The following is a 17,678-nucleotide window of genomic DNA, read 5'->3' as shown; positions in this document are numbered from 1 at the left end:
CACCGAGTAAACCCACCAGAAAAACATGCAAATTCAAGGCAGAGAACACCCAGGACCCCCTTGCTGCAAGGCAGCAGTGCAACCTCCACGCCACTCTGCCCCCATGTGATTAATACATGCTTTAATGCATTTCATCATGAAAATGATATCAAGTATTTGTCTTAGTATTCTAAATGTTCAGAGAGCAGGAATATCATGAAATTAATGTATTCTGTGTGCTGCCTGTGCCTCCTCTTAATGCAAGAGGAAGTCAGTTTAAGAAGCACATAGCGATTAACTTGGCTCCGGGAACACTTAACACAAAGCATTTAATGTGCTACATAACTTATGACTGGGTTTGAGAAAATCTAGTAAATTAAATATTCATTTTAAGATGAAGTTTAGTTTATGATGTTCTACTTTAATGACAAATTACGATAATAAAGTCAACATGTCGACTTTAATCTCGACATAAACGGTGAGAATAAAGTAGAAATGTCGAGAATAAAGTCAACATGTCGACTTTATTCTCGTCATAAGTGTCGAGATTAAAGCCAACATGTCGTCACACTATTACACAGTACCTAGGTACATTACACAGTATTGAAAAAAAATAAAACAAGTACAACTTGGCTTGCAGTATTATCCAGTAGTATAGAAACAGTATTCACACATTTGAACATAATGGTCCACATCCGACCTTTTAAAACCAAACTATCTTTCAGTATTATCCAGTAGTATAGAAACAGTATTCACATATTTGAACATAATGGTCCACATCCGACCTTTTAAAATCAAACTATCTCCAGACAACAGACACGGCTCCTTTTTTCGGCGAAAGTTCTTCTGTGTCATCATGTTCAACTTTATTGTCTGCTACAGCTTGTTTCGGAATGTTCTCTGTCCATTTTCACCGTTCAATACCTCCACTAACGCATGTACTCTGTTGTATGCGTGCTTAGCAGTGCAGCAGTGAAAAAGGTCCCTCCTTAAACAGTTTCCTGCTGTGCCACATTGTTTAGGCTATTTAAACCGGTGTTGCGGTATAAGAAAAATTCATATAATAAAAATAAAAAATGGTTTTTGGTATGAAGCAGTATACCGCCCAGCACTAATATATCGTTATGTGGAATACATGAATTTCATGTTAATTCCGCATCTACAGCGATCTCTGTAAATGTAGGATGAAATGCGAGGCAGGGATTGTTGAACACATAACTTAAAAAGAAACGTTATTCATATTTTAGTAATAATTGACAAAATGTAGACATGAGGTGTATAATGTGTGAAGACTGAAGTCCAAATATCAAATAAACACGTTCTTAAAATATACAAGTATAACACAAACAAGTGCGCTTTTATTCAAGAATGTAACCGTAGAAAAAGAAATTGTGTAAGGGTACAACATTGAAACGACAGTTCGGTTGGTGCAGTGGTAATAACTGCTGACTCGTAATCAAGAGGTCACCAGCTCGATTCTGAGCACGACCTTTTTGAGTAGTGAGCTCCTCTTCAGATCTGGACAGTGTATGTGCCCAAAAAATGAAGTCTGACTGCATTCTCATACCATTTTTCACATACTGAAGTGTCATTGCTCACATGCTAAAGCTGACACGTCAGTCAGTAAGACTTCTTTTTTTGTGCACATACACCATCCAGATCTAAACACTAGCGTGGAAAGTTGCTCGTGTACTGAAGAGTCTTTAGCTGCAGGTGGAAACTGCTGTTGCACTTGTCGTGGTATTACATGTGTACTTTGTCAGCATGCCCATGTCGATCAAACACAGGAAGCTCTGCAGTCTACTTGTGACTTTACACTGTAGGAAGATAAGTAAATAAATCAAGGTAAATAACATTCGAACTGACGTTTATATAAGTCACAAAGAAATGTTTTTCATGTAAAGACCATCACAAAACATTATCACAAACAGGACTTTGCACAATACCTTGGCGAGCTCGGCATGCCGTACTTTTTCTTTGAAGGACACACATGTGGCACATTGACTGGCAGGATGACGCCTGACCTGTTGCTGCATCCAAATGGTGCCATCTTTCACTTTTATGCCTGGTGCAGCTGTGTTGTTCTTATGTGTGACTGGATGTTTCTTGTGGGGAGGGCTTCTGTTCTCTTCCTCCGATGTAGAACTCTCATCCTCATCTGTTATAAACAAGGTTATTATAGTTTTGCCTTTTTATATTAGTTTTTATTTCTATATTTTTTTGACCTTACTTGGAAATTCAGTTTAGTTTTAGTTTTCATTCATCGTGTATTTTTACTTTTAGTTTAGTTTTTATTTCACAAAGACATTTCTATTTTATTTATATATATATTAGTTTCAGTTTTAGTTTTAGTAAATATGGCATGGAGCGCCTAAAGAATTAGTTTTGTGTCACAATCAGACAGAACTGTACACTTAACAGATTTGGATATGAGTTTAATGTTAGTGGTAGCTTACTACACTACATGGTTTACTATCTGGTTTTGTTTTTGTCTAATAAAAACAAGCATAATCAAAACTAGACACTAAATATGAACAATTTTACACAATTTTATAATTTTTTAAATATTTTCTCATGAAAATCACAGGGGCTTAGGAAGAACAGGGCTCTTAGACTTGAATGAATGTGCAGATCCCACCTAGCTGTATTGAGGGAAACAAAGAACAACTAGCATGTAGTGTCAAGGTTAGGGGCAGTGAGTCTTGAATAGACCACCATAAAGGACAGTAAACCCATAATGAGCAGAGCAAGAGCAGGTAATAGGAGTACAGACAGGCATAAAACAACAGAGACAGAGTCTGAAATTAAGAACAACATATACATTATCTAAACCTGTTTATCCAGAGTAGGACTGCAGGAAATCTGGAGTCTACCCCAGCAGGCTTGTATGCAAGGCAGGAAAAATCCCTGGTGTGCAATATGTATTATAAGTCTGATGTTAAGAACAAAAAGAATTGTTTATTATTTCAACTATCTATTTTGAGAGAGAGAGAAAAACATTGAAAAAGGGAGACAAATATTTTAAAATATAATTCTGCTAATGGATTACTTTCATCAATAGCAGGTATTTTGAGTTGTGAATAGGAACTAAAAAAGATAAATTAATAAAAATGGAACAAATACAAAAACCCATTAGTATGTTTAGTTTTTCATCACTTGTCAGACTCTCTACCTTTGTTTGTATCGCTTCGTTGTTAAACAATGTTTTTAAAGCAAAAGTGATTGGTCAGCAACAATATGCTGATCTTGTATGATGACCTAGTCAGTCTCTTGATCAGTGCCGTTTTATTTTCAAAAACCGGGAGTGCTCTCCCCTCGACTTTCTTGTATACTCAGATATGGGGATGGATATTTGAGGAGTAAACCGCAAGACAATGATTATATTTTTATATTATGTACATTAAGGAACCATCAACAACAAATCCAATTAATAATATATTGAACAATTATTATAAAAGTAAAGTTGAATAAATCGGACTCTGCAGCTGTATAAATTAAAAAAAAATCGAGTGTGTGTTCAGGTAAAGTACCACTTCCGGGTGATGGATTTGACCCAAAAGTTAATACAGATCTATAATTGTGGTGTAACAACCACATGCTGAATTTCATCCAACTATCTAGTTGCATTTTTGAGTGCATTTTTGAGTTTTATAGTGTTTATACACACACACACGTGCGCACACACACAACTCCAAAAAACAGTATTGTTGGACACTTGTTAGTCTATAATGTCAAGATTCATCAAAATATCAAGGTCGAATTTTTTCATGATTAGTATACTTTCTTTATACTTCGTATATGAGAAAGTAAAAACGATTTCTCCTGTGCGAAGTGGCAGGTGAATTGCTGTCAACAAAAAGCAGACACCTGGGAAATAAACTGAAACGTTACTCACTCGTGATTTTTCTGTCCATATGGTAAACGTTTTGTTGACCAGCACATTCTGATTTCAGCCATTTGAATTACATCTTGATATACAACAAGCACAAGGAAAGGCGGCACGCAAATCGCTTTCTATTTCACACGCTTTACGCACCTGCACTCAGCTTGCTCTGTCACTGCAAATGCTGTGTGAACAGCCGCTGTTCACTGGATGAATATATGCGGGTGGCTTGTGGTGGATGACTTTCTGTTTTAGAGTTAAAACTTACAAGGGTTAAAGTCTAACGGCAAGAATATTCATTCAAAAACGAAAACTAAAAATATTTTAGTAAATTATTATTTTATTTCAGTTAGTCTTTCCAGCAACTTTAATAGTTTCGTTTAGTTTTAGTTTTTCATTTAGGTTTTGTTAATTATTTTATTTCAGTTTACGAAAATGTTTTTTTAATAATAGTTTCAGTTTTGATTTTAGTTTTCTTTAACTATAATAACCTTGGTTATAACACATGTTTATTTGAAAACAGCAGTGTCAGCTCGGAGGGAGCGTGAACATGACTGAGAGAATAAATCTGAATGTAAAAAAAAAATGCTAACTTTTACAAGTACCATAAATTTACAACGGCTGTTACAGACTCAAATCAAATATATATTTTTTATTCTATAATAGTAACAATAAGAGAAACTCACTACTCAAAACCGTCATGCTTGGAATCAAGCCGGCGACCTCTTGATCACGAGTCAGCAGTTCTTACTGCTGCACCAACTGAGTTGTCGTATCAATGTCATACCCTTACCCGATTTCTTTTTCTACAGTTATATTCTTGAATAAAAGCGTACTTGTTTTGTTATACTTGTATATTTTGCCAAAGTGTTTATTTGATATTTGGACTTAAGTCTTCACACATTATACACTTCATGCCTACATTTTGTCAATTATTATTAATTACGAAAAACGTTTCTTTTATAGTTATGTGTTCTACAATTCCTGCCTCGCATTTCATCCTACATTTGCTATAGACGCGGAATACACATGAAATGTATGTATTCCAAATGACAATATATTATTTACCCTATACAACTCCAGCACCTGACATGCAGATAAAGAGTCTTGGCTTAAGCTGGGAGAAGTTTTTGCCCGAGTCGCGCTCCGTCACGAGGGTGATGGGATAGGAGGCTGCTTGCTGCTTGTGCTGATCGACACATTTACAAAAAAAAAGACCCTGATGGAGAGTTGCGAAGGGATTTAAGGTGGGCTGGGATTATGAGTTTTTTCATAGGCTTCAGGGATTCTAGTGTTAATATCAGACTGTGTATTCAGTTATTCTTGCCTACGAAGTCTTATTTTTGTCATGTTGCATAATGTAATATACCTGAAATAACAAAATAATTTAACTATTGTGTATTTCCTCATTATTTTCAGGATAAAGAACGGGACATGCTTATTGCTGGGAAAGCAGGTATGTATGATTTTATGTACAGTACATATTTAGCAGAAAGAAAAAAAATAATTTAGATATACATGGAAATCTAACAATTCAAGAAAATTAACTGCTAAACAAATACAAAACAAATGTGTACATTTTATATATATAATATATGTGTACTCCACTTATACAATAATTAATGCTAAATATCCTTAAATTAAAGCTGCTTTATGCACAGAGAGTGTTGTGCATTAAACTTATTAAGGTCAAACTTTTAAAAACATTAATTGGCCTACTGTTTTTTACATGTTTCATCATAGCAGTAAGTTATTTTCATAGGTATGAGGTGGTCAATTTCAGTGTTCTGAATATGATTAGAGATGGTTTTACAATTAGAACATTAGAACAGTTTTCACAAGAGCAGGCCATTCAAAGCTACAAACTCATTGAAGAAAGCTAACATAATATAGACCAGGGGTCTCCAACCTTTTTTCCCCTGTGTGCTACTTTTACAAAATGAAAATGACCGAGAGCTACTCATGTTTTCTAATGTTTATTCTCTTAGTTTATTTCAACCCAAACAAACTGAATAAGCTTGTTTTGCCTGAACATTTACAAAATGTTGGTGTCCACAACTCACATTTTGCATTAACACTAGAATTACCAGAGCCTACGAGAAAACTCGTAAATCTGGCCCACCTTAAATCCATTCGCACCCCTCCGTCAGCGTCTTTTGTCCTGTAAATGCGCCGATTAAGGCAAGCAGCCGGGTATTCCATCCCCCCACCATCGTAGAAAGTTCACAAAATTCTCCCAGCTCATGCCTTGTTTGATTATCTGAGGAGTGAGTGAACTGCTGGAGTTTTAGAGTGGAAATAATAGACCGTTATTTGGAACACATGCATTTCATGTGTGTTCCATTTCTACAGTAATCTGTGTAAACACATTGTTGAAACAGAAACTTTTTCATATTTTAGTAACAAATGTTACAAAATGTAGGCATAAACTATACAATGTGTGAAGCCCAAAGTCCAAAGATCAAATAAACACTTTCACAAAAGATTCAAGAACAATATAACAGCTTCTGTGGCGTAGCGGTAAGATTGCCGACTTATAATCAAGAGTCCCCGGTTCGATCCTGACTGTCTCCTGTATTTGCTGTTTGCAGTAGTGAGCTGCTCTTATTGTTAATATTATACAGTACACACATACATTTGGTTTGCGTCTGTAACAGACCATGTACATTTATAGAACTGTACTTGTAAAAGTTACCTTTTTTTTCACTTTTATTCTCTCAGTCACAATCACCATACATACACCGCTCTAGGGATCTGATGCTGTTAGTTTTTATTTGAAACTGGGAATAATGGTAGATTTGAGTAGTGTTTTGAGGCAATGGAACTAGACATTCTCTGATCTGGAGGGATAAAAGCCGATACACAAACGCTGGTGAATCTGCCTTCTTCGCATCTCACTGTCACTTTATTTTTTTTATTCAGTTTTATTGAGTGTTCCTGCTGCATTGAATAAGCTCACGCCTTCTGGTGCACGATGTCAACGCAGCACTGAGAAAAAAAAGAAAGAGACAAATATATGGGACATTGGGTATAAAATTTATCAGAAAACATCACTGCACTAATGCAATATTATTTGAAAACGAACAGCGTCAGATCGGGTGTGAATTTACGCTGGCGCTGTTACTTAGAGTCAGATCAGGACAGGCGTGGGGGGCTGCACTGAATAAGCTCCAGTTTTATTCTGTCAATGTTCACATAGCAGCTGAGTGTTTGGGGGAGTATTTGGAAAAGTTACTTGTTACCTGTACTTATAAATGTTCTTGTTCTTATTCTTGTTTTTTGTATTGAAACTAGTGTCTGCAAGGTGAGACAATAAGCAGTAGGTGATATGACGATAGAGGAAGTCATCATAAATAACTGGTGTCGTAGCATCAAATAGCTAAAGTAACGATGATTTCTCAGTGGAAAAAAGTCAAGGCTTATATAGAAAAACTGGATAGAGCACCATATAACACATGTACAGTTAAGTGTTAACATTAGTATGGAAAGTGAGGGCTCAAGAAGCATTAATTTTAAGCACAGGTTTGTGCCTGACTTCAAAGCGATTAAGAGAGGGGCTCTGCAGTAAGCATTTTTTCTTAGTAAGAAGGAAGAACTGTGAAATACGTTTACTGGATGGAACAGTTCTTAGCAGTCTGGAAAGTAGAGCTATTAAGAGGGCTAGAGGGAAAGGGTTTATTAATATAATAGAATACAAATTATGTAACAAATAAAAGGAGTGCAATGTTAGGAATAGACAGAGAAAAGTAAAGTTAAATTCAAAGAAGGGCATACATGCAGTTTTTTAAATCCAGTTTTTAACTTTATCTTTTTAGTTTTACCAATTAAGTTAAAAGCATTTAATTTTAATAAAAGTTGAACAGTTTTAGTAATCCAAAGTCAGATTTTAATAATGAGGACAGTGCAATGCAAGTTTGTTGGATGTTTGACTCTTTGGAGGTTGTCTTGGCGGCACCAGTCTAAGGTGGTGCAGGAGGAGATTCCAGACCAGACAGGTAGAGATAGGTGGCTCACTATCACAAGTCGCAAGGTAAAGAGTGCACACTGTCTGGGGGCATTAACCTCAGAATTGGCAGTGTCAAACCATTTTCAGGACCTTGTAGAGCTGAATAGTGTTTCTGACGATTCTGAGGTGGTAGGCAGGTATGAAGATCCACAATGGGCCACCTCAAACCAATTCTTAGAAAGATAGAGGTAGTAGTAGTTGGAGACTCAATTATTAGTCTTGTGCGGTATGTTTCCTTCCGGGTACACAGATGGGGAGACCTCCCTGGAATGGGTTGATAGGCTGTTGGCCAGAGCAGGGCTCGATCCAGTTGACATTGTCCTTGTTGGAACAAATGACATACAGTGAGGTCTATAAGTATTTTGACAATGACACAATATTCATAATTTTGGCTTTGTACACCACCACAATGAATTTGAAATAAAGCAATCATTATGTGATTGAAGTGTATACTTTCAACTTTAATTTAAGGGGTTTACCAAAAATATAATATGAGCCGTTTAGGAATGACAGCCATTTTTCTGCATAGCCTCCTCTATTTCAATCTGCTCAAAAGTATTTGGACAGTTGACTGACAAGATGTTCCATAGCCAGGTGAGAGCAGTTCCATCATCATTTCATTAACTAAAAACCAGGTAAACAGTCTTGAATTGATTCTAAGTGTGGAATTTGCATCTGGAAGCTGTCTCTGTGAACTCTCAATAACCTAAAGCATAGGAAGGACAGATTAGACTTTGCCAGAAAACATTTTTAACAGCCAGTCCAGTTCTGGAACAGTTTTCTTTGGACAAAGGAAACGAAAATTAATATATACCAGAATGTTGGAAAGCAAAGAGCATGGAGAAGGGAAGAAACGACTCATGATACAATGAATACCACATCATCTGTGAAACATGTTGGAGGCAGTTTACTGGCATGATCATGCATGACTGTGAATGGTAGTCAGTCACTAATATTTATTGATGATATGACTTTTGACAGAAGTAGCAGGATGAATTCTGAAGTGTATAGGGCTATACGGTCTGCTCAGATTCAGCCAAATGCTGCAAAACTGATAGGATCACTTTGCACAGTACAGGAGGACAATGAGCCAAAACATACTCTGAAAGCAAACCAAGTGCTTTTGAATGCACTTGTCAGTCAGTCAACTGTCCTCAACCCAATTGTACATGCATTTCTCTTGCTGAAGACATACAGTAACTGATGGCAGAAAGTCCAACAAACATGCAGCAACTGAAGACAGCTGCCGTAAAAGCCTGGCAAAGTATTACCAGGTTGGAGACCCAGAATTTGGAGATGGCCAAGGCCAAAGGTTCTAGAATTCAGAGAGTCATTGACTATACAGGAATTTCAATCAAATATTGAAAATGATCTTTATATTTATTATTATTTTATTTTGTACAAATTCTTTTTGGCCCCTGAAAATGGGGGGGGTTTGTATAACATGTCTCTCTTTTCTGAATAGCTCATAAAGTATTTTTATTAAACCACTTGAATTAAAGCTGAAAGTCTATACTTCAGTCACATCTTGATTTCTTTGTTTCAAATGCATTGTAGTGGTGAAGAGAGATAAAATTATGAAAGTTGTGTCACGGTCCAGATACTTATGGACCTGACTGTACATAAAGGTAGTCTGCCAGTTCTGCAATCCAAATTTAAAGAGTTCTGTGCCAGACTGAGGATTAGAACTGACAAGGTAGTCTTCTCTGACATTCTGCCTGCCCCACACACCAGTCCAGGTGAGACTGAGATTAGAAGGCTTAACGTATGGCTGAAATCTTGGTGTAGGGCAGGCCTATTCAAATGGTGGCCTATGGGCCACATGCAGCACAGAAGCAACCTCCGAATATCCCAGCCTATGGTCCCACCTGGGCTCCAGACTGCAAATAAAATGATTGTAAATGTGACCAAAAATAGGCTTTGGCGATTATCATTTCTATATAGTTTGCCAATTGTAAATGAAATCATTGAAACTTTAAACTATTTATATTGTAACAAATGTAAAAGACTATTTTTTTTTATTGTTGAGCGTATGTGCCATTAACATATGTGTCAGTATGGGCTGCCCCTTGCATATCACTGAGCTGCATAAAGGCTGGTTTATACCCTGTGCTGCGAGGGAGTTGCGGCGAAAATGACGTCAGACTTGGAGACGCGTGTGGGAAAATATTTCTAAGTACACGGCACTGCAGATGGGATGGCTGTGAATTTCAGTGAGAGGCTGGTTACGCTTGTGCCAGAATAATGAATGAAGGGTTGAATATGACGCAACCAGACATCACAACAAAAGGTAGGCATGCAAAATATTTGAAATTCATCTGCCCATCATATACAGTAGGTCCCCTGTTATGAAGATAATTGTGCCCCGTGGAATTCAGTTGTCCCTTCTGATTTGGTGCGGCACACTAAGGTGTAATTGTCACCGATCTCCGTGTGTTCGCACATCTTTGCATGCCTTTTTTCTTTTGATTTAACGCATACCTCATGCAAAATGCCAACCTGTCCATCAGTAAACATGTAAGAGCAGTCGCCTGCATGCTGTTTCGTCATGCACAGCAATGTGATGAAATCTACGTTTTAAGGTGCCAGTGTATTACTTTTGCTTTATTGGGCTACTCTGTGATTGCTGGCGGACAGTAAACTTTGTTAAAATGGTATCAAAAAATGGCACTTCGTTAGCTGTTACTTTAGTCGTTTTGGCGTGCGCTATATGTTCTATTACCAATAAATTCTTCAATGGAAACTCAACAAAGAAACATCCATCCATCCATTATCCAACCCACTATACCCTAACTACAGGGTCACAGGGGTCTGCTGGAGCCAATCCCAGCCAACACAGGGCACAAGGCAGGAAACAAACCCTGGGCAGGGCACCAGCCCACCGCAGGGCGCGCACACACACACACACACACACCAAGCACACACTAGGGACAATTTAGAATCGCCAATGCACCTAACTTGCATGTCTTTGGACTGTGGGAGGAAACCGGAATACCCGGAGGAAACCCACACAGACACGGGGAGAACATGCAAACTCCATGCAGGGAGGACCCGGGATGCGAACCCGGGTCTCCTAACTACGAGGCAGCAGCGCTACCCACTGTGCCACTGTGCTGCCCACAAAGACACATAGAAAATGATTTAGTAAAAATAATAGTAGTAATAATTATAATTAATGATTCATTACTTGACACCCAAGAACTCTGTATAAAAGACATTTTAAAATAAATGTACTAATCCACTTTCATGCCATACTTGCAGCCTTGCTCTTAAACATTTACTCAGGGGAAAAAAAAATTTTCACAGGAAAGGCGTTGTTGTGGAACTCAAATTTAACCTCTGTCATATGAGTGATTAAAGCTGTATGAGTGAAAGTTCTATGAAAAAAAAAACTACCACCCATTTAAATTGGGTGAGGATCTCATATTTCAAAAGGGAAACAAATGTTAATGCTAATACTGTGCACTTTTTTATATTTTTATGCACTTTGAGATGTGCCCAGGTCATATGAATAAAATAATTCCTTTTTTATTTCAAAAGTAGAAAAAATGTATTGCTACTACATCAGATTCTTTTCAGATATAGCTTTTTTTTGTTTTTTTTATATATTTTTTAATGTGCCTGTGTCAGATGTGACCAAATTTAAAAGGGAAACAATGAAAAAATATTACTTGTTTTTAAATACATTAATTTGTGTTGATTTACAGTAAACTTTGTCATTACCTGCTGCTTACTGGCTGTTGAAAATGTCTTGCTCAGCCCAACTGAATTTGTAATTGAATAGCCCTGGAGTAGGGTAAAAGAGTGTAGGATTATGGGTCATTGGGACTACTTTTGGAACAGATGGAACTTACTCTGCCACGATGGGTTACTTCTGAACTGGAGAGGCACCAATGTGTTGGAGAGGCGTATGAGTAGGCGTATGAGTAGTCGAAAATTATTTAAACTAGGGAATGGGGGTGCAGGGAGTTTAGAACAGGCCAGGTTTCAAACTTTACACAAAGGAACAATCAGTAGTGTAAAAATAAATATGCATAGTAAATTCTAGCCCAAAGTTTAAGTGCAAAAATAAAACGAGTAATACATTAAAAATAGATTGCTTCAATGCTAGAAGTATCAAAAATACAACAAGTGAGTTGGAGTTGTATGTAGCTGAGCATAATTTTGACAGAAACATGGCTAAATAAAAAGGGACAAGGTCTTATTTTAGGAGTGTGTTATAAACCCCCCAATACAAACAGTAATTTCAGTACACAGGCCTGTCTAGATTTAGTATTTTGTAATAATCAGGATAGAATTGAGGGTGTAGAGGTGATTGAACCTCTAGGGTCAAGTGACCATGACATAATACAATTCTCAGTGTTTTGACACAGCAAGAACGCAGAGACCAATACTTTTAAGTTTAACTTTGTTAGGGCAAATTTTGAGCAGATGCAGCAATCTCAAATGAGGATGGACTGGGATAAACTTTTACGTTTGGAGACAATCAAGGAGCAGTGGAACAGGTTTAAAAATGTTTTACATACAGTGCTGTGCAAAAGTTTTAGGCAGGTGTGAAAAAATGCTGTAAACAAAGAATGCTTTCAGAAATATAAATAATGATTGTTTATTGTTATCAATTTACAAAATGCAAAGTGAGTGAACAAAAGAAAAATCTAAATCAAATCAATATTAAGTGTTACTACCTTGTGCCTTCAAACCAGCATCAATTCTTATAGGTACAGTTGCACAAAGTCAGGGATTTTGTAGAATTATAGTCAGGTGTATGATCAACCAATTATACCAAACAGGTGCTAATGATCATCAATGTCACACGTAGGTTGAAACATAGTCATTAACTGAAACAGAAACAGCTGTGTAGGAGGATTAAAACTGGGTGAGGAACAGCCAAACTCTGCTACCAAGGTGAGGTTGTGGAAGACAGTTTCATGTCATGGCAAGATTGAGCACAGCAACAAGACACAAGGTAGTTATACTGCATCAGCAAGGTCTCTCCTAGACAAAGATTTCAAAGCAGATTGGGGTTTCAAGATGTGCTGTTCAAGCTCTTTTGAAGAAGCACAAAGAAACGGGCAACGTTGAGGATCGTAGACGCAGTGGTCGGCCAAGGAAACTTAGTGCAGCAGATGAAAGACACATCAAGCTTATTACCCTTCAAAATCGGAAGATGTCCAGCAGTGCCATCAGCTCAGAACTGGCAGAAACCAGTGGGACCCAGGTACACCCATCTACTGTCCGGAGAAGTCTGGCCAGAAGTGGTTTTCATGGAAGAGTTGCAGCCAAAAAGCCATACCTTCGACATGGAAACAAGGCCAAGCGACTGAAGTATGCACGAAAACATAGGAACTGGGGTGCAGAAAAATGGCAGCAGGTGCTCTGGACTGATGAGTCAAAATTTGAAATATTTGGCTGTAGCAGAAGTCAGTTTGTTCGTCGAAGGGCTGGAGAGCGGTACAATAATGAGTGTCTGCAGGCAACAGTGAAGCATGGTGGAGGTTCCTTGAACGTTTGGGGCTGCATTTCTGCAAATGGAGTTGGAGATTTGGTCAGGATTAATGGTGTTCTCAATGCTGAGAAATACAGGCAGATACTTATCCATCACGCAATACCTTCAGGGAAGCGTATGATTTGCCCCAAATTTATTCTGCAGCCGGGCAATGACCCCAAACATACAGCCAAAGTCATTAAGAACTGTCTTCAGTGTAAAGAAGAACAAGAAGTCCTGGAAGTGATGGTATGGCCCCCACAGAGCTCTGATCTCAACATCATCGAGTGTGTCTGGGATTACATGAAGAGACAGAAGGATGTGAGGAAGCCTACATCCACAGAAGATCTGTGGTTAGTTCTCCAAGATGTTTGGAACAACCTACCAGCCGAGTTCCTTCAAAAACTGTGTGCAAGTGTACCTAGAAGAATTGATGCTGTTTTGAAGGCAAAGGGTGGTCACACCAAATATTGATTTGATTTAGATTTCTCTTTTGATCATTCACTGCATTTTGTTGATTGGTGAAAATAAATGATTAACACTTCCATTTTTGAAAGCATTCTTTGTTTGCAGCATTTTTTAATACCTGCCTAAAACTTTTGCACAGTACTGTATAACAAAGGACAGGTACAAAACTTGGTAGTAATAGGAAATTTTAAAAAACTTCACAGTTGGTTAATAAAGAGTTGAAAAAGAAGCAACAAAGAAAAAAACAGCTGTATAAAGTATACATGGCTAATAACTCCAATGTGAATTGTAGGCCATGTGAGTGAGCATGAGGGCAACCATTAAGGAAGGATATTAGGGAAGCTAAAAGGCAGTTAGAGAAGAATATAGCAGAGAAGGTGAAAGATGACCCAAAGAGATTATTTCACTATTTTAGTAGTAAAAGAACAGTCAAGGAGGAGATGAAGCACATCAGGAGTAGTAAAGGGGAATTAAAAAAATATAGACTTTGAAACAGCAGATGTTCTAAAATTGCAGTTTTCTAAGGTCTTAACATGTGAGACAGTGGATAACCCCCCAGCAGTAAAAGGGACTACTAAGGAGGTACTAAAAGATTTGGAAATTTTAGATGGAGAAGAACTGATTAAATTAAATAGGCTGAAATCAAAAGAATCATCAGGACCAGGTGATATTTATTCTCGAATTCTTAAGAAGGTTATTGAGTACATATATAAAAACCTTTGATGCATATTTTTAGTAATTCACTGCACATTTATGAAATTCTGAAGGACTGGAAAATGGCAAATAATACCCCGTTATACAAAAATGATGATCGGGCAGATACAATACAATACAATACAGTTTATTTTTGTATAGCCCAAAATCACACAGGAAGTGCCGCAATGGGCTTTAACAGGCCCTGCCTCTTGACATCCCCCCAGCCTTGACTCTCTAAGAAGACAAGGAAAAACTCCCAAAAAAACCTAGTAGGGAAAAATGGAAGAAACCTTGGGAAAGGCAGTTCAGAGAGAGACCCCTTTCCAGGTAGGTTGGGCGTGCAGTGGGTGTCAAAAGAAGGGGGTCAATACAATACAGTACAGTACACAGAACAATTTCTCAATATAGTAAGAAATAAAAAAAAAATATATATAAATTTTAGTAGTACAGAGCAGAATTTAACAGTAGATGATATATCCCATAATAAGATTTGTATTTGTATAGAGTCATGGAGACCTCATCCTTCAAGCTGCCTCCCCCATTTGGCCATTCCACAGCTGAAACAGTGCTGGGCCAGCCAATCCGATGAAAGGACCCCTCTCTCCCACGATTCCTGCGATCCTCCATCTGGGATGACTTTTCCTTAGGCAGGCAAAACAACTTGGCAGGTGGGCCGTGGCACCAAGTGCCACATTTGAGTACCGAGAAGAAAAACAGAATAAGTGAGGGTTAGTATACAATTATAACTGTCATGTTACTTATGTTTAAGTGCTAATGACTAACAACAGAGATGCAGTCTGAACAGTTAACCAGCAGCTCTAGTCAGGATATGCTAAACTGAAGTAGTGAGTCTTCAGCCAGGATTTAAAAGCTGAGACCGAAGGGGCATCTCTTATAGTAGCAGGCAGACCATTCCACAGTTTAGGGGCCCTGTAACTAAAAGCTCGACCCCCCACTGTTATTTTATTAATCCTTGGAATCATAAGCAGACCGGCATCTTGAGATCTTAATGTGCGGTCTGGTTTGTAAGTCATGATAAGTTCAGACAAGTAAGCCGGACCTCGACCATTTAATGATTTATAGATACAAGCAACTGTAAATTAAAATATAATGTGTCATGTACAAGTCTAAGGAGGCTATTCTCAAGCTTAATAACACACTGGTTAGACATCATCTGGAGTAATGTATGCAGTTTTAGTGTCCAGGCTGTAAAAAGTACATAACATTGCTACAAAATGTCCAGAGAAGAGTGACCAGGCTGATTCTAAGGCTACAGAGAATGAGTCATGAAGAACTGAGCCATTTTAGTTGAAGCAAAAGGAGATTAAGAGTAGACATGATTGAAGTGTTCAAACGTACAAAGGAAAATAGTACAGTGGATCAAGACTGTTACTTTAAAATGACTCCATCAAGAACACAGGGACACAGCTGGAAAGTTGTTAAGGGTAAATTTTGCACAAACATTAGGATGTTTTTCTTCATATAAAGAACCATAGACACATGGAAAAAGTTATTATGTATTGTGGTAAACAGTAGGAATTTAGTCTCTTTCAAAGCTAGACTTGATGTTGTTTTGGAACAATTAATTGGATAGGAATGGCGAGCTTTGTGGGGCTGAATGTCCTGTTCTCATCTAGATTTTTCTAATGTTCTGATTAGCACTAGAATTGGCAAAGCCTACAGAAAAACTTGTAAATCCGTCCCACCTTAAATCACTTTGCACCTCTCCATCAGCGTCTTTTGTCTTTTAAATGTGTCAATAAACAGCAAGCAGCAAGCAGCCTGCTCTCACATCCCCCCACCACCGCACAAGTTTTCTCAGCTCAATTCTTTTTACCTGCGTGTCAGTTGCTTAGAATTGTATAGACTAGAGTAAATACTATATCGTTATTTGGAACATGCATTTCATGTGTGTTCCGTGTCCAGAACAATCTACACATCGTTAAAACAGAAACGTTTTTCATGTTTTAGTAATAATTGACAAAATGTAGACATGAAGCATATAATGTGTGAAGCCTGAAGTCCAAATATCACATAAACACTTTCACAAAAGGTACAAGTATAACAAAACAAGTGTGCTTTTATTCAAGAATATAACTGCAGAAAAAGAACCCATGTTGGGGTGCGTCATTGACGCATCTTTAACCTGACTGCTTTGGTGGCGTAACTGTAAGAGCTGCTGACTGGTAATCAAAGGGTCATAAGTTCGATCCCACACGACTCTGTTTTGAAAAGTGAACTGCTCTTATTATTACTATTTTAGAATAAAAACATACATTTGATTTGAGTTTGTAACAGCCGGTGTAAATGTATGGTACTTGTAAAGGTTAGCGTTGTTTTTTTTATTCAGTTTTATTCTCCCAGTTACATTCACACTCCCCCTGATCTGACACTGCTGTTTTCACATAAAGATGTGCTATAGCAGAGGTGAACTCAGATGATGACGAGGGTTCTACCTCGGAGAAAGAATACACGTCATACTTTTGCCTTTCAAGTACCTGATATCTCTACATTTAATTTTTTTTTCTGACGATTTCAATAGTTTCTAGGAGCCCGGGCTTATATATATTATATTATAAAAAAATCCTGGGATGAGACGTGACTTTTTCAGAGAGATAATTTCAGGTCCGGTGAGACAAGACTTTGTGCCAAGAGATTTAACCACACCCAGGGCCGGAAATAAAAGGCAAAGAGTAGATGACAAAGTAGAACATCATAAAGAATTCAAAAACATTGGCGCGATACACATGCAGAGCAGGTTAAAGATAATGAAAGTACTAAAGTTCGAACGTCTCAAAAAAAGATAGTAAAGATCGCATTAGCGCAAACAAATGGAAATTATTACTCAGTGCAATAACGTAACAGAGAAAAGAGATCGAATATATTGTTTGTATTTAAACTTTAAGTCAGAGATTTGTAGATCGTCTAATTCGTGTTGCCATCAGGGAAAAGTAGTGTTTATTCCCAATGAAGAGGCGTATCCATGAGAATTAAAAGATTTGTTTTTAGTGAAAGTGAAATCCACATACGCGAGCGGTAGAGACACGAAGTGGCTGGCACGTAGCACAGGCTGGGGAGTTGGTAAGCAAAGCCATATATATATATATATATATATATATATATATATATATAATATATATATATATATATAATATATATAT

At 37.6% G+C, this 17,678-nt stretch overlaps 1 protein-coding gene across 1 annotated transcript in view; it reads left to right on the top strand.

Annotated features, from left to right (window-relative positions):
- The window catches only part of cep104 (centrosomal protein 104), a 203,366-nt gene that overhangs the window by 108,970 nt on the left and 76,718 nt on the right, over positions 1-17,678 (top strand). Inside the window, exon 17 of the mRNA XM_028807321.2 lies at positions 5,282-5,318. Within this exon, the coding sequence (XP_028663154.2) occupies positions 5,282-5,318 (37 nt within the window). The remainder of the gene's footprint in view (positions 1-5,281; positions 5,319-17,678) is intronic.

Source organism: Erpetoichthys calabaricus, chromosome 8, assembly GCF_900747795.2.
Source record: "Erpetoichthys calabaricus chromosome 8, fErpCal1.3, whole genome shotgun sequence".
NCBI lineage: Eukaryota > Metazoa > Chordata > Cladistia > Polypteriformes > Polypteridae > Erpetoichthys > Erpetoichthys calabaricus.
Note: the sequence above shows the minus strand (reverse complement) of the source record. Positions and strands in the feature narration are given on the sequence as shown.